Raw genomic sequence first — 26844 nt, 5'->3', positions numbered from 1 at the left:
TGTCCATTTTAGTGTCCCAAGGTGCACACTCAATGTATCGCCAAACCACACAGAATATAGTTTGAGGCCCTGTTTGCAAAACTCATACTGATAAAAATGTTGGCTATGGCTCCTCAGAAACTCTTTCCATGCCTGTCAGAAGGATACAAAAGTTATTCTTGGAAATTAAGCTCCAAAAAGTAAGAAAGGGTTTTGAGTGAGATGAGTCACATTAATGCACTAAATAGATGCACAGATGTGTAAAACAAGGACTGTTTGGTTCACCGTACCTGACACCATGTCATCTTTCCTCGGCTGTTCCCAGTCCAGGATAATGAAAGAGTGGCAGCCCTCCATTGCCACCACAGTGATGTTGTGCGGCTTGTTCTTGGGGGCCTGACTGACGGTCTTCCTGTCCTTCTGAATGAGGTTTTCAAGGATGTCTACCTGGAGGTATTCCAGAGCCTCTGTCAGTGAGCAGGGAGCCCCAGGGTCTTTACTGATGTAATTGACATATGGAGCTGAGAAGGAGGACAAATAAAAGATCAGTGGAAACTTTTTTTTTTGGGGGGGGGGGCGGGGGGTGGTGGAAGAAATGTAAATGTGGGGAGAAGAAAAAAAAAGATTTTCCAATTTAGTCAAACTTGGTTTGTCAGGCTCCAATACAGCTGATTTTGCTGAGCCTGGCAGCATCTGCTATTGTTGGTAAATGTGCAGAAACCAGAAGTATTCCCTGGGGATTTGTATGACAAAAATAAAAATATCCTAAGCTTTACGCATACAAACAGCACACTGTCAGGTCGTGTTGGCATTGATTTGCGCTGTGTCCCGCAGCACATCCTGACATCTGAGCAGCAGCGTGCGGTTATTTCAATCAGCTGCTGGCACCAGAACCAGCCTGCCTCTTCCTATGCATTTCCTCCATATTCTTTTAATGAAAAAAAGGTATTCATCTAGCCAGCACGAAATCCATACTGTTTTAAAGAAGACTCTAACAGCAAGCAGCTTTCCACCAGGAAGTTACATTACGATACAGTATTGGATTCGTTCCTGTGGTTCTGTAAAATTAAAAGTTTTTAACCAAACATTCACTCTCACTCACTCACACTCTCTCTCACGCACTTACATTCACACACTCTCTGCCACACTCACACTTACACACTCACACACACAAACGCTCAGTAAAACACACTCACACTCTTGCTTAGATAAATAAATAGGAGCCAATCCTTTTTGATCAATAATGTGGCACGTCAGCTGTTTTCCTTACCAAACAGACCAAAATGAGCTCACGACAGCAATTCCAACAATATAGGCTAAAGTCTGACCTGCCCATGTCACAGCATGCTTCCCTTTTACATAGTTCAAAATACTTTCTGTTATTAAACAAAATGTTAATAATGAAGTATCTGAAAATGCCATATTTGTCAAATTAATTTGGGATAAGGAAAATGTGGGAAGGATATTCAGGGGTTAACCTTGAGTCACTGAATGAGGCTCTTATTGTCCAGTGTTCCTGGGTGGAGACCTAAGGTACAAGCCTTCATAATAGCCAGGCACACAATGCCCTCAGTGTCGGCTTGAGGCATCGAGAAAGGTGGAGGTCAGTTGGAGTTACTATTTTTAAATTAAATTATTAAAAGTATAAATGATAATACAAATCAATGGCGCGTGCTTGACTGCTGCTGTTGCCAGATGTTGACTGGAGTCCAGCCCACCGTCTTGCAGTTCGTTGACTCAGATGTCACTGATGAGGAGTAGCCGCCCTGTTTCTGTGTGTGATTAATGTACTGTCTGGAAGCTATATTTCTATAGCATTTTTGAGATCTATTGCCTGAAGTAATGAGCTCAAGAGCTGAACTTACATCACTTTGATGAAAAGAAAGTGAATTAAGCCCTGGTCTACTGACTCCATGCCAAGTAGAGAGAACCCCTTCTTGGAAGTAACAAACACACTGGTTAGACAAACAGGGAGACGTGGAAACCTGGATGCCTGGAGAATCTTAAATGTTAAACTCATAAATTAGATGGTATCCATCATGTTGGCCAAAGGGAAAGTTTGCTGCCGTCTGATTTTTAAGCAAAATATTTTAATGAGTTTCAGATGTGTGCAGCATAGTAGCCACAGCTCTGTGAATCACAGGGACAATCTATCACCTCTGTGAATCTTTGCCAGGTAGTTCTGTGCCCTGGTGCTGCTGGCTCCTGCTATCCTCATCCTCGACATATGTGCGAGTAGACAAACTTGATGACTGCTGGGTCGATCTGTCTCTGGAAGTTGTCTGCTGCTGATGGACCATTAATTAAGGCATGAAAATGGATATTCCTATCAAAGTTTTAAGGTCCTTTCTTTTGCCAAAAGCAGCCCATTTCATGGACAAGCCAAAATAAGCACATTAATTTTAAAGTGAAAGTTTGCGCAACTCTTTATAAAGCTAACTGTCTTATTGAGAGCTGTGTGATTTTTCCCTCTCCTATGATTCAATTATAATGTGTAGCCATTTTATTACTGCAATACACACTGAAAGAAGGGCAGATGTGTACATGGCAGCGTTAACATGCACAAAGTGTTTTGCATCTTTGTTCACATGTTGCAATTTTATTTTAGGGACAGAAACTGACCTTCCAAATGCAAAGGACTACATTCATGATAAAATATGAGAGAGTTTACTTTAATATCACAGAACGACTTTAAACTAATAATTAGTATAATTAAAATCTAGTAGTTTGAATGAGCTGTTACGTTGGACACCTGTGAAAGAATCCCCCTTCTGTCTACCGGACGCAGAGGGATTGCAGTTAAAAATATTTCATAAGAGCTATTGAAGGTGATGTTGATACTGATAAATCTCAGGAGTGGTCATTTTATTTGGTCGCTGTCAACTCCTATGGCCTGTCCACATTTGTCCCTATTTTTATTGAAGCCAAATTTTAATTGAAGCTGCAGTTAATTTGAAGCATTGTTTTCTGTTAATGGAATTTTAAAAAACAACCAAAAAGTATAGTCATCTCATCAGTGGAACAGCTAGATTTTTCTACGTAAGTCTGGCCTGAAAATCCACCTGAAAGGGTTCTTTAAAACACTAGCTACAGAAGAAAAGCTACAACCATTAAGTGGATTATGACATAACATTACTTATCATTTAGCCATTGTCTTTCACTAATTCATCTTGATTTCTCTGGGAGGAAACATTGAAACATTTATAGCCTGCTGGTAGCTTGTCAAATAGTACAGCTATGGCAGGCAGCCATTCTGTTCGCTTTTTTAGTGCTAGTTGTAATAATGTATATATACACCGATCAGCCATAACATTATGACCACCTGCCTAATATTGTGTAGGTCCCAAAACAGCCCTGACCCGTCGTGGCATGGACTCAATTAGACCTCTGAAGGTGTGCTGTGGTATCTGGCACCAAGACGTTAGCAGCAGATCCTCTAAGTCCTGTAAGTTGCGAGGTGGGGCCTCCATGGATCAGACTTGTTTGTCCAGCACATCCCACAGATGCTCAATTGGATTGAGATCTGGGGAATTTGGAGGCCAAGTCAACACCTTGAACTTGTGATTCATCAGACCAGGCCACCTTCTTCCATTGCTCTGTGGTCCAGTTCTGATGCTCACGTGCCCATTGTAGGCGCTTTCGGCAGTGGACAGGGGTCAGCATGGGCACCCTGACTGGTCTGCGGCTACGCAGCCCCATACGCAACAAACTGCGATGCACTGTGTGTTCTGAGACCTTTCTATCATAACCAGCATTAACTTTTTCAGCAATTTGAGCTACAGTAGCTCGTCTGTTGGATCGGACCACACAGGCCTGCCTTCGCTCCCCACGTGCATCAATTAGCCTTGGCCGCCCATGACCCTGTCACCGGTTCACCGCTTTTTCTTCCTTGGACAACTTTTGATAGGTACTGACCACTGCACTATTCACTTCACCTGTCAGTGGTCATAATGTTATGGATGATCGGTGTATGTGTGTGTGTCATGTTATTTTCTTATGGTGAAGGATAACTCCAGGATGGAAAACAATACTTCATTGATCTCATGGGGACAGGAGGTTGCAACCACTGATTTGTTAAACAGCAGAGAGCCTGTGCTTGACTCATTACACAACAATCAGAGACTTCCCAAGTCATGTATGTTGTAGGAACAGAAACCTAATCACATCACAACTTATTAACAATTCCTGATTTACGGTTTACAATATGGAATTTAAACATTGTTGGTCATACTAGCTGATAACAGGGTTAAGCTGTCTTCAATTATTTCTCCACCAGCAGTACAAACGATTATTTCTATGAATATTTATTTTGGCAGTGACATCACCAAAGCTCTTTATTCTATTCCAGGTAATTTAATTCCTGTTCTCTCCATCAGATTATTTGTTTATTATGTAGTCTATTTATAACATTTATTGCATTGGCTGATATTTACCTCAAACTCATTACAGTGTGGTGAGAACATGGTAAACTGTAAACTGCAGTTCCTATTTGAAACATTTGAAGGTTCAGCTGATGTAATTGTGGTAATATTGTAGATTGCCATCCCACAAATACCTGTAAATCGACGATTTCCTGCTACGTCAAACTCCGAAGAAGGGGTGTTGTTGAAAGGCCTGGTGATTGCAGGCTCCACTGTGGGAGGTTCAGTTGTTGGAAGTAGAGTCGTCTGGACAAACTGGAAACCTTGTAAATCTTCAGAAAAGGGAAGGAAACAACAATAAAATGTATTTGTACAAACAGAAATATATAAAATGAAGAAGCCCCAGGAAATAAACAAGGGAATTATTTGATACGGAAGGGGGTGGGTTTAGGGTTTTGTCTTTTCTGAGATTGTTTCTCAGTGCTTACAACACTTTAGATCATATCTTAATCTACTACAGGTGTATCCTCAGTTCTCAAAATCCACTTTTTACACAAGTCAAACACATTTTAGTTTTTTTTGTAATGAATTACATTTGTATCACAACACCTCATGCCAAATGCAAATGACTGCTGAATTAAATATCTGAGTTTATGAAGCATCACACTGCCCAGTACAAAATATAGCCTAACTGGCCACAAGCATGGAGGAGGAAATGTCTGTAGTAAATTTATGTTTCATATGGTTAAGTGTCGCTGATTATTATGGTATTGTTGATATCATAGGTGTAAGTTTAGGTGGGGATGTGAAATTATCCCCCCCAATAATGTGTGCCAGGCTCCTTAGGAATTGTTGAAGCCCCCCCAGATATTAGTAGCTTCCCCCTCTGCTCGATATGAATGATGACGGATCCCCCCACCCGCTCGGCAACTCTACATGTTCCCAATCATGGACTCGAAATCCATGTCCCCCCAATTCTGAAACCAATTAGACCACCTCCCAAACTGAGCAAACAAGCAAACATGCATGCACACTAATTCTGTGAGATGCCTGTGCACACAGAAAACTGCACTGACACATGGAGAGTCCGCATCTGATCACTGCATTTCTCACACACCAGCTGAGAGAACCTCTGACAAAATGAAATGTTGTTTGCTTTGGTTATGTGAATAAACCGAAGTTTGAAGTGGTAAAATAAATCATGAATGTAGTATAAACATCCACTACAAACCAGTGTTACAAGTTAATAATTATAAATGATGTTTATTGTAAACGCATGTGCTTACTAAAACCACACTGCAAACGTGTTTCTCCAATTAGCTACTTTGTTTCAAGAAACAAATTGCTGCTAGCGATTGATTGGTTTTGAACAGGAGCAAACTGGAATTATATGAAGTGTATTTATGTTGCTGTTCTGAATATGCTATTATCTTCCTCCTGCACCCAACTGAATGTAGAAGACTTGTTTATTTAATGTGGGAAAGACTTCAGAACAATATTAAGAAATGTTACAGTGTTGGCCTAATAAAATCTATGAGGAAGACAATTGCTGGCCTAGGTGTTCTCTCCAAGTCGTTAAAGTGTGCCAAATGTAAGTTACATTTATCACTGTGCCAAGCCCTGCTGGAGGGTGTTAGTAGACTATCATCTCCTGTGTTGGCACTGATAACTAGTTGGAAGAGGGGGTGGAGTAAAAGAGCAGGATGTGTACCATGATTTGTTGGGTAGCAGACCATGCAGTGATTGGATGAGCTTCAGTAGGGGGTTGTGCTCCATGCAGTAGACCTTTTGTTGATCACTCATTAGTACTATGTATGATTCCTATCATATCCTTGTATTTAAAACAGCTAAACATGATGGTAATCTTTTCAGTATTGGATAAGTTACACCAGGAATGAGTTATATTCAAGAATTGAGAATACAGTTTCGTTCTTGGCCTTTTCCTAACCAAATATGACAACATCCTGTCAAAATCAAAGCCAGCTGAAGCAAAACCATATTATCCATGCACATTTACTGCAAAACATGTAAAGGCATCTTTCTAAAACTCCTTCCACCTAGTCTTCTATATGCTAAATCGATTAAAAAGCCAATAAAGAAATATCAATTACAAAGCTGCCAAATGCCAATGCATTTCATCTTTCCAAAAACATGCAAATGTTGAAAAATGATGCTGAGCTAGGGTCATCTCCACCTGCGATATCTGTCTTGCTTTTTGTTTCTGACAGACTGACATTTTAAAATTTAGCTCCATTAATGCATAAAACTGCCATCTCTGAATTAAAGTTTGGCTACATGAAGGTTAGTCCCACGTGTAGTTTTTAGTAAGCAGGGCATCGTATAAAGGTGAAGCACTCAAAGTTATTCAGCATGAAAACACATTATGAAATAAATAAACAAACAAACAAAATGCTATGAACATGATCATTCAAAAGAGAATATCGAAGCAGCCCATGAAGCACCATGCAGCCATACTCAGCCAGTACCTTCTTCAATAGCTAAAGCATCAACCCAGCTAACTGCTGTGGGGACTATTACCATAACATCTGATGATCTTTCTGTTGAAGAAGCAGGAGAGCCAGAGTACATTGTGACAGCATAGTACAGCAGTATGGATGTTTTGTTCAGCAGTAGTATTATTGTTGTTTGCACAGTATCAGCAAGCTCGTTGTCATTAACTGAACAGGAAGGAAACTCGGTACAGGGTCTGCAGTTTAGAATAACAACTGGGACCTTTGACGCACTGCAAAACTGCCACTGTAAGCATTAACATTGACATCTTAAACAACGTTCTGTCTTGGGATAAAACTAATTAACTCCAGGAGAGGCAGCAATAAGAGTGAAGAAAAATATTTCAGTATCCACATGTAAAATAACAGTAATATATGTTAACGTTCTTCATTAAATATTCTAAAGAATTACCTTACTTTTAGTTCAGTAATTGGCCATTATTATGATTTTTCCTTCATCTGCCAAAGGCAAGAACTTGTTGAACTTATTGCTAAGGGGTCATCCAGACTAGGTGAAGTATTTTGCCAGGAATATGTGTGGTCCTTATGTGTGAGGCTGCTGGGTTTGCAAACAAAGCTAAGAAACACATGTTTTTAGGAGCTTATTCTTTTCTCTGCAGACCAAGTTAACACGCAAGCCTCTTTATGGATCAAATGTCTGCTCCATAGCTAACAAAATGTCTCTTTTCAGTTTGGCTATAGAGGCTTCAGCTGCATAATCAAACCTACAATAAATGCACGAGGGCATCCGAACAGTAGATAGATATTGATGAAATGCCCCAGATTATTTTTTTTTAATATATATATGTATTATTTTTTTGTACTCTGGAGGACTCTGAGAATTTATTTAGGAGTATCTGTAGCTCATTCTTAAGAGGGCAAATTCAAAATTTCAAACCCCAGAAATACAATGGTTAACAGCATTCCTGGCATTTCTACCTTCAGGATAGCAGTCAAGTATTCCATCCTCTCCCAGCAATGGGTTTCCTCTTTCATCAACCTCTGAATATGTCCCGGGAGGGCAGGTAGGGAATATCTGGGGAGTTGTGGGCTCTTCTGTTGTGATTTCAGTAGTAGTGGGAATGGTCGTGGGTTCAGGAGTGGTTGTAGCAGCTGTAGTTGGAGCAGCTGTAGTTGTAGTTGTAGTAGTAGTAGTTGTTGTTGTTGTGGTTGTTGTGGTTGTAGTGGGGGGGTTTGTTGGTTTTGGACGGTCCAAACCAACCACCAGCTTCCCACCTACTGTCAACACTTTATCCTTCGGGTTGACCACTGGCCTGCTGTCCCTCCCATGTCCAAATAAAGCAAGTCCATCCGGGTTCACCAATGGACTTCCTTCATCATCTTAGGAGCAGAAAGAACATGGTGAGCAGATGCCTTGGCACAATGTTTGGCTCGCTGGCATTTATTTTCCTGAAAAATATTGTCTTCCAGGACTACGGCTAAAATTTAGTAGAGGCTGGAAATATTATTTTAACCCTGTAACATTAATATAGAGATGTCTGTTGAGTGACTTGTAGTTTATTACAATTAATTTAAGGGAAGGTCTATAAAGCAATATGATTCTAAATTGCGCAAAAGTTGGAATGTATAAATGTATGTGTGGAAATGTATAAAGGCAGAATTATCATTATGGGAACATGTCATATATTCTGTGCAGTTTATATAATTCACTGCAGATCTCCTCTTGCTATAACAAATCCCATTCCATCAAGTTAATAGGTTGAAAAATATATATAAATAATATAGAAGGTACAGGCAGCCTAACAATACAGATCCCACAGAAAATATTTTTAATGCACACATACAAGTGCATAATACTAATTGGGCCACAATCTTTAGACGTCACCATTGAATACTTCTGCTTCTATCAGAATAAAGGCTTGTTCTCTGTAATTATTCACTAGTTACTATGTGACTGAAAACAAGAGGTAATTGTACCGTTGTACATAGGAATATATGGGTAAACCTTCTCTAGATTCTACATGGGCAGCTCCAGCTCTTGAGGGCAGGATCCCTAAAAGTTTTAAAAGGGCCTTACAATTGGCAACTGAGAAACACACCTGGAAGTGACAGTTGATTTGACTTGTTAACAAGAGAATTATTCCAATTCAGTGATTAAGATCTGGGCTGGAACGAAAGCCAGAGGACAATGCAGCCCTTGAGCACTGGAGTTGCCTGGCCCTGTTCTTCACAGGCAGAACATTTTTTGTTTTTAAACCAACCAAAAATAGTTCGTCCATCTTCTCCAATCGTCACTCTGCGGGGCCTGCCCTGTGAATCTTGTAGAATCTGTCCTTCTTTGTTCATTAGAAATCCTTTATCCAGGTCCACTATCTATCAAACACATAAATTGAAGCTGAATGTTTGCCAAGAGCACTCGCAAATTACTTTTTACATCTCAGATGCTTCACGGTGTAGTGTCCCGCTACTTTAAAGAGCAATCCACTCTAATGTTATATCGTCTTAATTCTAAGAAGGACACAGGGTGCTTTCTTTTTCTTTTGCTCTTCAAGAAGTACTGTTTCATTTACATTTTGTATTGAATGTTTAATATGCTTCAGCCATAAAGAACATGCTCTTGGTAGGATGCAGTTATCTTCTGCTGATTTGCTACAAGATGCTCTCTCATCAGCATAGCAATAGGGATACACGGACATCAGATCTTTACTGTGAACTGCAAAGTACACAATTAAGTTACTTTCTTTTGTTGTGAAATTGAATGTCACCGCCTACCCATGTGACACCTTCTGGGCCTGTAATTAACCTTCGCCCTGTGGGTTTGGCTTTCCCTTCTGAGGTGGAGGCAACTTTTCCATTGGTGTTTGTGAGATTTGGTCGGCCGTTTTTCCCTGAAAATTGAATAAAATAACAATAGGTCACTGTCAGCAGAAGCTTTCTGGTTATGTTGAGTGTCACTAAATCAAAGTATAGAAAAATAATTGGAGACATTGGAAAATATGTTTTCAATGGATCATAGTGCTTTACAACAGTTTCAGTAACATTGGATGTATATTTCTTTCAAACACATTTTAAAATAAGAAGACATCAGTTTAAATTGATTGTTTCAGATGTGTTCATGTGCATAAATGTTTCATAGATGTACATATTTAAACACCCTTCAGTCAGAATGTTATTTTTCTGATAATAGTAGCTTCTGCATGTGTGCATTACAGTCTCTTGAAAGTAAATAAAATGCCAATCAAGAAAAAAGGGTAGAACTATCCTTTAATGGCAAGGGGAGGCAAACATAGACAGTCAAATATATTACCTTGTTCATAACTAGGTTTCAAAACCCTTCCAGTTGTTTTTGCTCGTGCAGCACTATCCATGTGACTAGAAATGCGTTTCTTTGATCCATTATTCCGAGTTGAGGGCAGAGCGGGTTGAGAGGCAGATGAGGTCTGGGATGGAGAAGAGTTTGGTACTAAGGAAGAAGCAGTGTGTAGTCTCTCACTAGAGGTAAGCCTGGAAGATGAGCGAGGCAACTGAGATGATGCAACATGGGGAGATCCTCCATTTGAGATCCTGCCTCGAGCTGGAGCAACAGCTGGCTGTGCAAAACTCGAAGATGATGGCAAACCTGACGATGCGACGACAGGATTGGAGGAGCCTACCTTTGCATGTTCTGAGGGAAGTGACCTGTCAGAATATCTAGGACCAATATGTCTATTTGTTGGTACAAGAGTCCGAGGTCGTCCATTAGAACCTCCAGCGGCCCGATGGTTGACTGATGGGACAGAAGATGAACCGGTTCTGCCATGACTGATGTCTCTCTCAGTGTTGTGAGTACTGCCTGGCAATGGCTTCTGAGGTTTGCTTAAAGATGAGGTAGGAACCCGTGGCACCTCTGCTTCTGGAACTTGTTTTCCATCTTTACCATATAGCTCCGTGCTTTCATGATAATCATAATTATAATCATCATCTTCATCACCTGGGGAGGCAGGCTTCTCAAGGTCAGGTTTATTGAGTGAGTCAGAGTGTCCCTTGGATGGAAGTACAGAACTGGTATGAGAGGAGGACACCGGATTTGTAGAGCCACTTGAAACTGAATGTTGGATTGGCACCAGAGACTCTGAAGAACCAGAGGACGCAGGCTTCGCAGGGAATGCAGACATGGGGATTTTCACATGTTCGTCCGTCTCTTGGCTCATGGAAGCTGCAGAATGTTGTACTGTTTTTGGGGCTGCTGTGCGAGATGCTATTGAATGTGTTGGAGTGTTATGCTGACCAGATGACAAGCTTGCCTTTGTTTTCTGTCTGTTTTGCACGTTCAGCCTATGATTGCGATTTAAAAAAGGTAAACGGGCACTCCCAGAAGTAAGAGATTTTGATGGCATTAGTGTACGCTTATTCTCTGGAATAATTGATTTACTACCAAGATGAGAGTTTTGGGTGCCATCGTGGTGAACAGGTGTAGAAGCAGCGGGTGACAAGGAGGAGGTTGTTTTTGTTGACGGCTTTGGCTTCTCCTCCTGAGCTTTAGTCTCAGTATCTTCATAATCATCATCACTCTCCACTGATTGCGACAAGTGCTCACTGTGTGATGATTGGGCCCTTCCTCTAGGGTTCTGGGCACTTATTGGCAATGTCGACTGAGCTACAGTTGCAGAAGAACTAGGTTTTAGTTGACTGGTTAAAACCCTGCTAGATCCACTTTCATTTGGAACAGTTTGTGACTGGACTAAGCCTGTTATTTCAGTGGAACTACCTCTGGAGTGACCACCAGAACTAGCATGACGAGTTGCTGGAACAGACGCTCGTGCACTTCCTGAAGATGGCACAGAAGACCTATCTGGTTTAGAAAATGAAGAGTGCCTGGATGAAGGGGATGAATGTATTTTTTCTGTCTTGTGCTCAACTGGTTCCTTTCTACTGAGATGCGAGCTATCAGTGTGGCTGTTAGACAAAGTGGAAGAGGGGTCTACCTTAGGTGTAGGAGACTGAGATATTCTAATGGGCAAGGAACTAGGTCTTCGAATTTGTTTAGTCTCCGTGTTAGCAGATGTGTGTGGGTTTTGAACAGGGGAGAAAGACCTGCTTGCTGGGTTTCTTGGCAGTGATCCAGAGGATGTTTTGGATGATGAGGAATCGAGACTAGAATCATAAGGGCTGAGATCTATAACGGGAATGGAATGCTTGTTGTGTGCACCTTCATGAGAGTCACTATCCACAGTTTTTGAAGGCACAACAAGTTTCACCTCTATATCTTCTTTCTGCTCTTCCTCCAAATCCTCATATGAATCAGGAGCTTTTGAAATTTCTGCGTTCGGTTTTTGTCCATTTAAATCTTTTGTTTCGTTGTCTTTATCTTGAAGTGAAGGTGAACTCGTGCCTGTTGTTTTAGTGTTAGCGCTGTTCCTAACAGGAGATCGTACAGAAGATAATATGCTGTGGTATGATCTAGATGGGAAAAGGGGAAGGACTTTTCTAGACGGGGAGGAATGTGTTGGCGTTAGTGGATCAGCTTCTTTGTCTTCTTCTGCCGACTGAGGATCAGAGCCTCCCCGAGCTGCAGAATCAGTTTGTAATTGTGAAGAAGATACTGAAGATGAAGATGTCCTAGAAGAACTTTGACCCCTCTTGTGACTGTTAGGGACCTTGGAGTCTTGAGATGATGCTGAAGCAACAGTGCTAGCTAGCAAGAAAAAGAAACATATTGTTTAGTAAAGAGATTCATGAGAAAAGAGTCTCAGAACTTTTTTGTATGTGGTTATGTTATAGTTGGTTATGTATATTAAGAAACATTTTTTTCTATGACATTCAAAGTAGCTTAATAACAATACATTCAGACAATAATCAGACTTGTCCATTAGAGCATTCTAAAACACTTCCCAATAATCAGATAATAATCAATAATCTGTAAGTGTTCAGTCCAGGGTTGGGTTCCCCTGAAACATGCACTCAATTTGAGATGCAAAATACATGATTGGCATCAATTGGGTTACAAATATAGACAGATAAGCAGCCTCATGTAGTGAAGAGATTAAGCAAAGATGTTGTATGAAGAGATGACATCAGCACATGGGAGTGATGCTTACTTCCTGGCATAACCACGCTGAAAGCCTTAGACTGAGGGCCTTGTCCTCTCCTGTTTGCTGCACGAATTTTGAAAATGTAGCGGTCCCCAGGCTGCAGGCCCTCCACTATGGCAGAGGTCTTCGTCCCCGGATAGGTCATAGACTTTGAGCCGAAGGGTTTGAGGGCGGGGGCGTACGAAAGGATGTATTCTGAAATGATTTGGCAGACGGTTAGAAGGTGGGCACTTTATACGTAGAATGAATCAGACAACAACAATCAGACGTCAACAAATTAATTCCAGTTCACAACACGTTGCATTTTGACAGAGCATGAACCCAGCCCAACCTCTGAGAAATTTATTTCAAGAGTTGGAGCACTAATGCATCTTATAACCTGAAACACAAAGCTGGAGAGTGTCCATGAATGTTTGTGCTACTGCTACTTATAACAAATATATTATTATTCAGACCAGGTGTAGCTATTAACTTGTAAATATGATTAATAAAACCACCAGAAATGTAGACTGGGGGAAAAAAACACACAAAATCATTATCTTTATAGATTTTCCAAAGGTCTTTCTGGGTTCTGGTTCTCTCTTGCTGCGCTGTTCTGGCACTGCTTGTCAGTAGCCTGTGCAGCTGCATCACAAAAAGACCAGCTCTGGGACTACTGAATTCGTTACAGTCTGTTTTTATAATATTCAAAAGGACACAAAAATAGTAAAGCCAAACTCATAAATGTGGTATTTATGGTTTCCTCTCATGTACACATCTTTTAAAGAGAGACAAAAATGCTTAAATAAATAAAAACTGAAATCACCAAGAAATGTAGCTATGACTTACAGCCCCCTCATTTGGCCTTTTATTATCTTTCTTGGCACTTGTCTTTGTCAGTATATAATATTTGAGGGGGGTTGTTACTCCCCTACACTTGAGATTCAGGACTACTGAAATATTTATCCAACATGGGCATGATAAAAGCAGCTTTCCTGTGCATAGCTTCCTGGCCTGTCATGGTTGCAGACAGAGAACTTCACAGAACTATTTCTACTCTAATTTAGGTTTCAAAATAACATACAATCATATTTGCAGCCTAATTTAATTCCCAGATAAGAGTGAAAAATGGTACACACTTCTAATTGAGAGTTGGAATTAACTTCATGATTGTGAAGAAGCAGTTCTTACAATATGTACCTACTATTGGCTCAGTTTGACAAGCACTACCATTCCATTTCTTCAAACATTTAAATATATCTGAAGACATTGTATTGGGTTTCCTGTAGTGTCTGTCATTTGTATTGCATGTTTGTGCCCCTAAGACTCCCTGCAACCCTCATGGGCTTTCTTTATGGCCTCTTTTGAGGGCATATGGTTTTAATATGTAAAACAATGTCCATTGCATCACATACAAGCTATACAGTTTGAAAAATGATTAAATTGTTGTATGCAAGTTTTGCTTACATTTTCCCAAAGTTGTAAGTAAACAGTAAGATTATAACCTTCGCTTCAACATCTGGATACCAGTCCATCATAGCCTAAAGTTGACAGGATGTTTTTATCATTCCTGACCCCTCTGTAATTACTATTAAGAATGACATTACAGTATTTAATTCATTAGACCTAGTTATTCTGCCCTCAGTCGTAAAGCAATTGAGGTATTAAAGAAAGCTGTAAATGCTGCAGGACCATGATCCTCAAGCACAGACATGGTGTATGTATGTATGTGTGTGTGTGCATTGCTTTCCTCTGTGATGTGATACTTACCTCTTATTCTACCATTGGTCTCCTGTGGAAGGTCCCAGGTCGCGGTGACAGCGGTACCTTTACCTCGCAATGGCTTGACTAGAAAGTTCTCTGGTGGACCAGAAGGGGCTGAAAGTGACACAAAGCAAAATTAAACTATTTACTGTACTTGTTATTCAGAGTTGTGACCCCCATGAAGCATCTTCCCTGGCTTTTTGCTTTCCCTATTTATCTTCACATGCTTAAATGTTTTTTTGTAATTAATTTTCCCAAAGCCATGCGAGTTGAAAGCCAGTGATTTCTGTGTTATTTTTTAAAACATTTGTGTAAGTCGCTTTTAATAGGGATCAAATCTGCTGTCTCTCCAGCTAAGACCACAACATATTTAATGATTCCAAGTCTGCAATACATAAAAGCCTTTACAAGATATTATATTGTACTGTACTGAAAAGAAGTCTGAATTCCATTACTTTAATTGCGTCCTTGCGAAACATTAAAAAAAAAAATCATAAAGCTCAACATCATATAGATCAGTGGTTCCCAACCTTTTTAATGCCACGACACACTTTGGTAATACCAAAAACCTTGTGGCACACCAACATGAAAAAAAAACAGAATTTACTAGGTATTGTCTGATCTGAATGGCAATGGGTTATTAAAACTACTATCACACACACATGGCGTGTTAAAATATGTCAATAGAAGAGTAATTAAAAGGACAAATGTGTGAAGTGCAAGGAGTGGCCTTTAGTGGTATGGGAAAAAAGTAGACAGACTAAATAATTACTTAATACAAATAATGTATTTAGTGCAGGCAGACCAAGACCAGACTCTAAAAACTATTTGCAGTGAATATAAATTAACAGCAAAATATGTTCAGTTCACAATATCTTATAACAAGTTAATTCAACTAAGTGGTTAAACATAACCCCCGTGTCCACGTGGGTTTTCTCCGGGCACTCTGATTTCCTCCCACCGTCCAAAGACATGCGGGTTAGGTTGATTGGTCTCTCTAAATTGCTGTGTGTGTGTGTGTGTGTGTGTGATACTTCCATTGCATCACATACATTCATTCATTAGACCTAGTTATTCTGCCCTATTCTGAAGATACTTCACTTAAATTGCTCCAGTAAAATGCCCAGCTGTATAAATGGGTACAAATGTAAGTTACCCTGGATAAGAGTGTCTGCTAAATGACAAATAATGTAATGTAATGTAATGTCTGTGTCTGTCTGTGTGTGTGTTGCCCAGTGATGGACTGGCATGTTCCTGCCTTGCGCCCTATGCCTGCCGGGATCAGCTCCGGCTTCCCCGCAACCCTCGCCAGGATAAGCGGTTCCAAAGATGGATGCATGGATGGATGGATGGGTTAAATGTAACAAAGGGCATTACAATTGTTGAAAAACAATAGCACACGGATCAAACATGCTGTCCTCTCTGTTTTATTCTATTTGATGAAACGTTTTGCAACTGAATGCACACCTGAGCTGAGCACGATAAAAATATATCCACAGTTAATTTAAGAAGTTTCATATCAAATAAATAAGCCTACCAAAAGGGCAAGGACATACATACACATTAACTATTTCGTCCAAAAGTCCAACCTAGAAAAAGGACAAGCAGAGTTCAAGATAAAAACGAATTCCACATTTTTTAATCAATTTAATCAATTGCGTTTCAGTACCACTGATAGCACTGCAACTCATCACAGGTGCACATTCAGTCTGGCAAACAAAAAATGTCAGTTATGAAGTTGACAAAAACAATTACATAATATTTTTGACAATCTCACGGCACACTGGTTGAAAACCACTGATATAGATCATCATCCAGCAATGATATGAACTGTCTTGACTGTTTGATTCGATAGATCTGGAAAACCTTTACGATGGAAACTTACCAGATTCAGGAGTCCTCTGAAAAACCGACACACTCCATTTGCCATCAGTCTCTCCCTGTGAAATCCTCACCGAAAACTCGTACATGTTGTCGGCAGAGAGGGAGTCTATCAGCACTCTTCGCTGAGTGGTCTCTCTGTAGTCCCACCTCGCTGACTCTCCCTTCTCTCGGTAGCGGACAGAATAGTGCCTGCAAAGACAAAAGCAGGACAAGGGTTTCCAAAGCAGATGAGAACAGGCCCAACAAGGCCCAGCAGCTCTTAATTACCCATTCTTCTTGACATTATTTTGTGTAGATCAGTCACCCTCCTTTGTTCGTTTATTTTTGGAGCTGTTTAGTTGCTAGAAGCATGATGTTTTTGGAACGCGTTGATCTTGCTTCTTCCTTGAACAATGAATCGGATTCCACAGCTTATATATATTTTCACTGTTTCCTGTCGGCCAACTACGCCTCCATCTAACTTCTGCTTTGCATCTCCTCTGGCCAACAATGCAGGGCTTTAAAAAGACGCTTGACGTTTCTTGCCTTTTGCTGCTGCTTGTGACAGAAATGCTCATTAAGAAAAAGTGCCTTTCAGAGCAGTCTTTAGCCCCCATCAGTCTTACCTTGATGAGGATCCGCTCACATCCTTCTCTTTCTCAATGGCAGGATCCATCCAGGAAACAAAGACTGACTGAGGAGACATGACTCGAACAGTGATATCCTTTGCCTCGTACACTTCTTCAGGATCTGCAGGCCACAGATAAATGTTTCTGTGATCAATGTTTTATCATCTGCAATGTAATATGGTGAATAGTGCAACAGGTTTCTTCTTTATCATTGATTAGACCTATGTAAGGGGGTGTGTCATTGAACCAAGCTCTTATTACATAACCAAAAAAGTATGTTGTGATTTTCTAATTTCTATTTTCTAAAGCACATAATGCCATTCAATTAAACATTTGAAACTGTCAGAACTGTATGAAGTATTTTTATAGTGTCTGTTTTCCCATTGTCAATGTTCGGTGGCAGCAGTCCGGTGCCTAGGCCTATAAGCAGAGCAGCAACACAGCACAAAGGAATTAAATGGCTAAAATTAGATATTTTTGATATTTCATTGAAAAAAACATTCAGTTGAGCATTGTATCCTATCAAACCTCAGGCAGTAGAGCACATTGAAAGAGCACCATTTAACTTTTTTTGAGAGAGAACAAAATATATAAATTTGAAATAATCTGAATGGGAATTGGGGGGGCAAGAATAGAAATGAAAGCCTGCCCAGCCCCGGCCTTTAGCCAGCCAGCAATGAACAAAGCGAGATAGAAGCCCATCTCATCTCCAGCTGCAACAACATGACCATAGCCGGACATCTAGATGCATGTAGTCCCAAGAGCTGAACTTTATGGACCGCATTAAAATGCCAAACCCATGTAGCATTTTCACTGACCTGCAGCTGATCAAGATTAGCAGCTAATCAAGTTTCCACATACCTGATATCTTTTTTTTGGTCACAAGCGGCCTGTGTACAGGTGAGCTCTGCCCGAGTGCTTTCTGTGCCTGCAGTGATACCACATACACCGACTCAGATGCTATGAACAGAAAGGAATACTAAATGCATCCACTACTTACACATTCACATCAAGAAACTACAGGAGACAAGAAAACCAGTATTAAAACATATTCTGAAATGTGCTGTTATACACATTATAGAGATACACAAGTTATATACTGATCATTATATACACCACTTGTATCAAAACAAAGTGGAGTGAAAAATGCTAATGTAGTCGTATGTAACAGTAGTTCTCAATCCTGGTCCTGGCTGAACACCGACCCTGCGAGTTTTTGTTCCAACTGAGCTCTCAATTACTTAATTGAACCCTTTATTGAAGTAATTTGATTACATTAGACTCTTTAAATTGTGATTAAACTGATAAAAAAACGAATTCCCCAATAACCCCTACTGTTAAAAATAATTAAAAGGCTCTGATTTAGGATATTATTACTTAAATTAATGGGTTCAATTAAGTCATTGAGAGCTCAGTTGGAACAAAAACCAGCAGGGTCGGTGTTCCGCCAGGACCAGGACTGAGAACCACTGCTATAAAACATAAAGGCTCTTGAAAGATCTCATGGGAAGTTTGTCCCTGGTTTACATTGTTTCAGTATTTTTCACTTGTGTCTGTTAGTTACATTGGCCAGTTCTAGTGACCTGTTAGCATGATTCAACAGAAGCATGACCTTGGTCTGAGCAAAAGTCGAAACCTGAGTTGAAAACCAATTATTTTATTAAATGAAAGGCAGGAAATTGTATTTTTCTATTTCAAAATTTTGATCTGAAAAATAATAAAAATGACCTATACATTCTCATTACAGCATAATGGAAAGGAAGGACTATGTTTTCCAATATACCATAGCAGGCATGCAAAGTTCTGATCATATTTTGTGACCCTTTAAGTAACTGTCTCTTACCAAGTTTTCGAGTTTCGTGAGATCTTCGATTCTCTCGTAAAGACATATAATCCATTCTCCTGTCATTTTGAGGGACTCTCAGAATGCTTCCTCTCACTCTGTCTGGCTGCCGTGGTCCTGATGAAGCTGGGGGTCTTGGTCGCAAGGACGCACTGTCCTCAGCAGGGGCTGCCTTGATCGTTTCTGAAAACAGCACATAATCAGACACAGCCTGGGTCTCATCTGACATTACTCAAACTGTTGCATTGGGCATTGCTTAAACATAATTCAGCCTAGAGAAAATTGTGCAGATTAAATTCAGTTAAGACAGGGGGTTGTTTAAACTTGTAACTGTGTGTCTGTAGTGTAATATATTGTTCTGGTTTGCATTGCAAGGAAGTGAGTGCCAGTGTGTAACGATTAACTGGAAACTCACTGAGACAACACAGCAACATGGTAACACAGGATGTGAATGCATCTGGAAATTGCTGTGTACATTCATGTTTAAATGTTTTCTATCTGGAAGCCATTTAATAGTTGTCTCAAACACGATATCTCCATATCCTTTTGAATGTTTCTAATTATTGTATTCAACTAGTTAAGAAAACTTCAAGCACATTTTCTGTGTGCAAGCGGTTGTATTTTAATTCCATGCACATAATATTTTAGAACTCAATTTCAGCCAACACACAGAGGAAACATCATAACAGGACAGTGTTTATTTTCCTAATAATAAATAGACATATAGTTATACACCAATCAGCCATAACATTATGTCCACCTGCCTAATATTGTGTAGGTCCCCCTTTTGCCGCCAAAACAGCCCTGACCTGTTGTGGCATGGACTCCACTAGACCTCTGAAGGTGTGCTGTGGTATCTGGCACCAAGACGTTAGCAGCAGATCCTTTAAGTCCTGTAAGTGGATCAGACTTGTTTATCCAGCACATCCCACAGATGCTCGATTGGATTGAGATCCAACACCTTGAACTCGTGATTCATCAGACCAGGCCACTTTCTTCCATTGCTCCGTGGTCCAGTTCTGATGCTCACATGACCATTGTAGGTGCGTTCGGCAGTGGACAGGGGTCAGCATGGGCACCCTGACTGGTCTGCAGCTACGCAGCCCCATACGCAACAAACTGTGATGCACTGTGTGTTCTGACACCTTTCTATCAGAACCAGCATTCACTTTTTCAGCAATTTGAGCTACAGTAGCTCGTCTGTTGGATCGGACCACACGGGCCAGCCTTTGCTCCCCACATGCATCAATGAGTCTTGGCCACCCATGACCCTGTCGCCTGTTCTCCGCTTTTCCTTCCTTGGACCACTTTAATAGGTACTGACCACTGCAGACCGGGAACACCCCACAAGAGCTGCAGTTTTGGAGATGCTCTGACCCAGTCGTCTAGCCATCACAATTTGGCCCTTGTCAAAGTCGCTCAGATCCTTACGCTTGCCCATTTTTCCTGCTTCTAACACATCAACTTTGAGGACAAAATGTTCACTTGCTGCCTAATATATCCCACCCACTGACAGGTGCCATGATAACGAGATTAACGGTGTTATTCACTTCACCTGTCAGTGGTCATAATGTTATGGCTGATCAGTGTATATATATTTTACATATAGAAATAGGAATTTATTCTCTTACTTTGCAGTACTTTATGCTCTGTGTGTTAAGTACTGCAAGGCTTCAAATGTTTTTCATAAAATCTTTCTGTGTTAACAAAACGTTTTCCAAACAAATGTCTTATCTCTAAGAATATGTACACATACATGTTAAAAGTATTTGCCCCCTTAATTTGAAACAAGTTATTCATTTACTTAGATAAATACTGTTCATTAAGCTGTACTTATTTATCAATTAAATGTTTTCAGAGTTGGATAAACGGTTATTCAGCCGAGAGGAAACCTTTGAGTGAAATGAGTACAGACGGGGTGTAGAGAAATCAGCTTATTTAAAATTAGGTGCTCTACTGACTCTCAGCAGCAACATAATTAATTGAAGTTCTCAAGAAAGAAACTTAGAATTCACAATTTGGCTCCAGTTGGTTTGCTATTTGATGAAGGCGAAGACCAGGGCTGTTAATCCTTAAGTGGTTGGTAGTTTAAGACACACTGTGTGATTCCTGTTTATAAGACTGTCTAACATAGTTTGTTAAAAGACAATCCCATTTATGAGCAGAAATACATTATTTAGAAGTATTGAGAAATTGTATAAATTCACCACTTTCCATTTCTGCTTGTGTGGCTATGACTTCTGCTGATGTTTGATCCCTACCTTGAGGTGTCTCCGCTCTGTACACTGGCTGGCTCAGTCCATCGTCATTCTCAGCTGTCATCTTCAAAAAGTGCAAAACACCAGCCTCTGAAACACACTGCTAATTTCAGAACCTGCAAAATAGCACCTACATCGGCAAGCACACTTCAGACAGCAAGAGACAGCCCAAGCTGTTTTCCTGCTTGTTCAGAGTGTATACAGAACAATATGGAAACACGAGAACATTGTATATTGCTAAGCCCCGAGGCCTTTCAAATAGCCACCCAGGTGGCAATAAAAGCAACCTAAAAAGCCAATGAATGTAAATGAGTCATGCAGCTGGTACAGGCAGAACCACTGAGACAGATGTGGTATTAAAAGTAGAAGTTCACAAAAAGGTAAGAGTAGATGAAAGAAGTCTAAAAGGAATTACACGGGAATATAAAAGGTAGACTAAGAGAATGATTGTAGACAGACATTTTGTAATATTTGAAACATATTGTGTGAGCAAAAAAAAAAAAAAAAGCTAACCAAACCAAATAGCTTTTGGCTGTTAAGTCAAACTCGCACATGATCTGTGGGTCAATTGCTTGTCAGAGAGCGCAGCCCAGTGTGCAGCTCGCTGGTTCACATGCAAGCCTGGAAATGTGCGTCTCCTCATGTTCAACACATTGTGGGGTTGCAGCACTGTGATGACACTTTCCAGGTGCTACACAAACCAGTTCTGGAGTACCCCCTGCCCTGCTGGTTTTTGTTCCAACCTAGGTCTTAATTACTTAATTGAATGGTATATTGCTTTGTTAGGTCAATTAAGGATTCAATTTAGCAATTAAGACCTTGGTTGGAACTAAAACCAGCAGGACAGGGGGTACTCCAGGACCGGTTTGAAAACCACTGGCATAAGGTATTCATGTGTTATTCCTGTTGTATTCATACAACAATTAATTATGAATTGGTACTCATTATCTTAAAGTGTGACTCATTAAAATCAAGTGTTAAAAGCAATGCATGAGCACAGCAAAATATGAAAATATGTATATATTAATTATATATAGTCATTATAGTAAGTAATTTACACATAATTTAAATAGGTAATCATATTATCTCTCTTACCTACATCCTCCAGTATTTGGGATTGACTATTTTTATCCACTTTAATGTAGCGCAGAGTCTTCATTGATGTCCCATAGCCGATATTGTAGTGCCCAACGGGCCTTGTGTCAGAGTCTGTTGGAGGGTCCCATGTCACCTTCAGGCCCTTATCAGTGGGCAGCAGCTTCACATTCCTCGGCCTCTGGGGGCGGTTGGCTATAAAACACATGAAAGACTTTTCAAGACGTACATTATCTGCAGGGCGGCTCATTCTGGCCTTGTGTGGAAACCGCAGGGAATAAGTTCAAACCCATTATACAAAAGGGGAGGAGTATTTTCCTTTCATTTTGTTTTTGTTCTAGGCTCTCCTGTCTGAAAACTTTTCTAACAGTGTTGCCGCAGGGACGCTCTTCAAATTGTCCCTTTTTCTTGCTTTGCTGTTGGTTCAGTTTGCATATTGCCTCCAAATGATCTCCACTATGGACCGCAAGTAATTAGCTTTACACAGTTCAGTGGGACACAAATTAAACAGCGTATGCAGCGTTTTCATGAAGAGGACGGTAGGCTGCCTGATTTTACTTGCCGCTAGCGGCCCACAAAGTCCAGCTGTGCAAAGCAGAGCTGAAATACACAGTTCTTGGGAATATGTGAAACTACAAGAAGAAAATCCAGATGTTGTTTAGCAATTCAGGGACACCCGTTACACATTCACACACAGATTCATGCCATTGAAATTTCATAATTATTTTAATCATTATAATCATGTTTTATATGCATCAGTGAAAGTATGGGTGTAATGGTGCTTTGTTGTCAGCAAGTAGGCAAAGCATCGACTAATATTCTTTACATCATTCCCACTGCAGGAGCTTGATTCACTCAAATCAGTCAAATGAACCCTTTGAATTTTGCAGGGCGTTACCCAAAACAAGAGGCCAAGAATTGCTGAAATGTTAAATGCTATTAAAACGGCAGTCTAAGCTTTTACTGAGCTTATTAAGCTTTTTTTGTACCATCTGACTTCTAGACCAATCAAGACACAACCGCATCATGGGAAAGAAATAGCTGCACACACACCAGAGGTTTGGAAAAAATTCAGTCAACCAAACTAAACAATCTCTGCTCCAGAATAATCACACACAATCTACAAGGAATTCAAAGCAAGATGTCATTTTAGTGGGAGGAAAGTGACACAACTAAAAGAGACCCAAGAAAAGGAAACAATAGGATACGGTATCTTCTTTGTTGATTCAATTCAGAACAGTGACATATAGTCCTACAGTTATTGTATATAGAAACCATTATGCAAGCATTGCTCAGTTCTTAAAAACATCTAATGACCAACAGCAAGTCAAAAGTGCAATTGTGCCATCTGCTCAAAATGTTCAGTTTCTGCCTTCTTTAACTTTCCATGGGAGACATCCAAAACCTGACAACCCCTCTGCTTTTCCAGCGTCCTTTTCATTGCACTGCAATAGTTTTCAGCAGTTTTCATAGTGACCTGTGCATTCATTTTCTTGTCACTAGATGTGATGCACACCTTGAGCAGCTATTATAGGTGAGGTGCTTTGAATTGTGGTAGGAAAGAGCCATCTCGGAAAGCAGTCCTGTGAGCAACAAAAATAAAAGTAAGATGGAAACATGCACCCCTAATCATAAATATATGTGTTTTCTAACTACCTTTTCCCTGCTAAGTATATATCAACAATCCAGGGCCCTCTCGGACGATATGGCCTCTGCACAGAGAGCAGTAATGGACAGGGTGTTCTCACTGCTCCACCATCTCCACAGAGTTTCATTCACCAACGGAGGAACATGTGTTCATTGAGCAGACAGGCCTGGGCTTTCCCCGTTTTCAAACAATGGCTTCCAAACAGCAGTAAGTGAAAACACAGAGAATGTAATTATGGTCCAATATGAGCCCAGAAAATACTTAATGTGTCACTAAATCGAATATCTATTTAACTTTTAATCATTAGAATTAAAGTTAACTGTGTGACCTTAAACCCCTGTTTCCAGTGTGGACCAAGGCGTGGTCCCTCAAATCTGCCTGACTTTTCACTAGACTCTAAGGTCCAGATTAGATTGAGAAATTATCAATGCACTTCTGTGCATTATATGGGTCAGAAAACATCTAAAATCTAAAATTTAAAGCTTGGGCAACTGAAGCTCGGTTCTGCTGCTTAAAGTGCAGCATAGAAGGCATAGCCTTTACAAGTAAACATTGTGATTGTTTAATATATTGAAATCAGTTAACATAATCAAAAGCAGTTGAGAGAAGGGAGTCTGATGTAAAAAAATATCAATCAGAATGTGTCAGCACACACAATGTTACGCCTGTTGCATTTGTCTTGATTACTCATGCAATATCGATAATATTCTCATCTATGCATTGGCTGCCATGAAAACAAATTTGTAGACCAGCATCAAAGGAGGCCATGAGTGTGATTTTCCACTAGATGAAGCCATGCTGTTTAAGAAATATCGATGGGGGTCAACTAACTAAATAGTGACTGATTGTCACAGTTTGAAAATGAACAGCAGAAACTGGCACCAAACTAGCACCCACTGTAGGCAGTTAGCAGGAGCTGTGCCATTAACACCTTGAAGACAGGGTTGTTACAACAGTATCCTCCACAGAACCGAGCCGCCCAGCTGTAATCTGACACAGCCAATGTCAATAAACCTATGATGCGTTATGTCATTTTCTTGAGCAGAGGACTTGTTATCAACAACTGAAAAGTGGTTAGAAACCATGCCTTTAAAAAGAAAGCGTGTGGGTCTACTTTCATTGCCAGCAGCTGTTACAGTTTACTATGTAATATTCTTTGCACCATTTGGCCTTGTAAAACAACAGTGTGGATAGCCAGTACAGTATGTTTCATTGCTGTGGAGGCCAGCAGAGGCAGGGAACATTATAGCATGTTAGGTATCATGCTGGGATTACTAGTCATTCCATCTGATAAATCATTCAGAATTTGCAAATGTAAAGTCCCCCTCGAGTTTGAGCCTGTGTGTATGTATGTCAGCGTGCGTGAGTGTGTGAGCATGTGTGGGTGTGTGCGTGTGTGAGCATGTTTGTGTGCAAGTGTGGGCATTTGTGTGTGTAGTGAACATGTGTGTGTTCTCATCTACCTATAGAAGAGAGGACCTAGACTTGTGACTGTATAAGTTACAGACACAATCTCCTGCCCTGTTGCAAGCCTGCAGTGTAGTCTGTTTACTGTGTTACTGTGTAACAACCTAGCCTTTCCTGTCACCCCTTTAAGTCTGCCACTGTTTCTTCACCTCTGCTCCATTTTGTTTTGTCCCCCTAATTAGTATTCTCCTCATAACTCTATTTTTTACACAGACGTTTCCTATTTCAACTGATGAATTTAGTTTTTCACATTGCCTTTGTTTCTCATCGTTGACGTGCACATAAACAAGTAAAATCACTCAATTCACTCCTCTGTTTGTTTAAATGCTTAAATTGAACTCATATGAAAGAAGCGACCTGTTAGAGGAGCCAATTAAACTTGGGATCCATGTCATAACAAGGAAAGGCTACTTAATAAATATTCCCTAACATGCAAGCTTGTAGATATAAGAGTGTTGATCTGTTCATGTGAAATAACCTTTGCTGCATCTAGGACTTGATTGTTAAAATCCTAATGTGTTGTTTCACTCCAAAACTAAAAAATCAGTAGGACTAAAAGATTTCTTACTTGCAAAATTGGCCTGAACTTGTACAAATAAATGTTTCTCAGGGGAGAGTAGGGCTTTGGCTGTAGATACTCTATCTATCGACCTATCACATAATATATCTGCACTGTGGCTGACTGTGGCTGAAAGATGTGATATAACTGAAGTTATTTTTCCACACTCAAGCAACAGTGTGAGGAGGAGTGGAGGCTGGTGTTTCCTGTTAGAAAGCGCAAATTGGAGGGCCACAACTCTGTCCCCCAGAACAGGAGGGACGGTAGATCCAACCACCTGGTTAGGAGGGTATCAGTGCAGCTAAAATGAAATCTTTCAGAAGAACCTCTCCAATTTAAATAGGTGGCATCAAACGTTCTTAACTGAAATGTGAAAATATATTTCCAATACCTCTAAACGAGTAAGATGATCAAGTCATCAAGCAACTGCAAATATCTTAATGATAATTGTTCTTGTATTTTTTGTCTTTTTCGGTCAGACTTGAAAACACATCAAAAGTCATCCTAGTTTCATGGTAAACAATTTGTTTTGTTCTCAGTAAAATAAACAGTGGAAAGAGGCTATTCTCACATTTCGATCATTCATAGTGACCAAACTATTTCGGTTCTAAAGTGAAGCACGTGCCTTTAAAAAACTAACAGGGCTTGGTCTGTATTACAGTCACTTTCCAATCACGACTGTCTTGTGTAGACCGTTACAAGAAGCCCATATTGAAGCAGGAGATGGATTGTAGGATAAACATTACTTTACGGAGAATAGACAGAGGTGCTGTGTTTGCAATTATATAATAGAGGCATGTGCGATCATCAAATTGCAGTTAATGGAACTTAAACAAAGGAACAGAATCTGAAGTTCA

At 40.2% G+C, this 26844-nt stretch overlaps 1 protein-coding gene and 1 long non-coding RNA gene across 3 annotated transcripts in view; one reads left to right on the top strand and one right to left on the bottom strand.

Annotated features, from left to right (window-relative positions):
* Positions 1-17242, top strand: part of LOC136751535 (uncharacterized) — a 59028-nt gene extending 41786 nt beyond the window's left edge. Inside the window, exon 4 of the long non-coding RNA XR_010817023.1 lies at positions 17158-17242. This is a non-coding gene — a long non-coding RNA (uncharacterized LOC136751535). The remainder of the gene's footprint in view (positions 1-17157) is intronic.
* The window catches only part of fndc1 (fibronectin type III domain containing 1), a 38650-nt gene that overhangs the window by 7529 nt on the left and 4277 nt on the right, over positions 1-26844 (bottom strand). The window contains exons 2-15 of one of the 2 annotated variants that reach the window (XM_066707207.1): positions 22314-22508; positions 21222-21308; positions 18961-19143; positions 17979-18077; positions 17115-17238; positions 16511-16698; positions 14632-14739; positions 12889-13077; positions 10119-12485; positions 9584-9699; positions 9073-9184; positions 7790-8191; positions 4535-4672; positions 270-500 (exon numbers count right to left, since the gene is read on the bottom strand). In XM_066707207.1, coding sequence (XP_066563304.1) covers positions 270-500; positions 4535-4672; positions 7790-8191; positions 9073-9184; positions 9584-9699; positions 10119-12485; positions 12889-13077; positions 14632-14739; positions 16511-16698; positions 17115-17238; positions 17979-18077; positions 18961-19143; positions 21222-21308; positions 22314-22508 — 4539 coding nt within the window. Of the gene's footprint in view, positions 1-269; positions 501-4534; positions 4673-5245; positions 6899-7789; positions 8192-9072; positions 9185-9583; positions 9700-10118; positions 12486-12888; positions 13078-14631; positions 14740-16510; positions 16699-17114; positions 17239-17978; positions 18078-18960; positions 19144-21221; positions 21309-22313; positions 22509-26844 lie in introns of those variants that run through there. The other variant, XM_066707216.1, reaches the window with a different exon arrangement.

This window comes from Amia ocellicauda, chromosome 1 (genome assembly GCF_036373705.1).
Source record: "Amia ocellicauda isolate fAmiCal2 chromosome 1, fAmiCal2.hap1, whole genome shotgun sequence".
Taxonomy (NCBI): Eukaryota; Metazoa; Chordata; class Actinopteri; order Amiiformes; family Amiidae; genus Amia; species Amia ocellicauda.
This window is presented reverse-complemented; position numbering and strand designations above follow the sequence as displayed.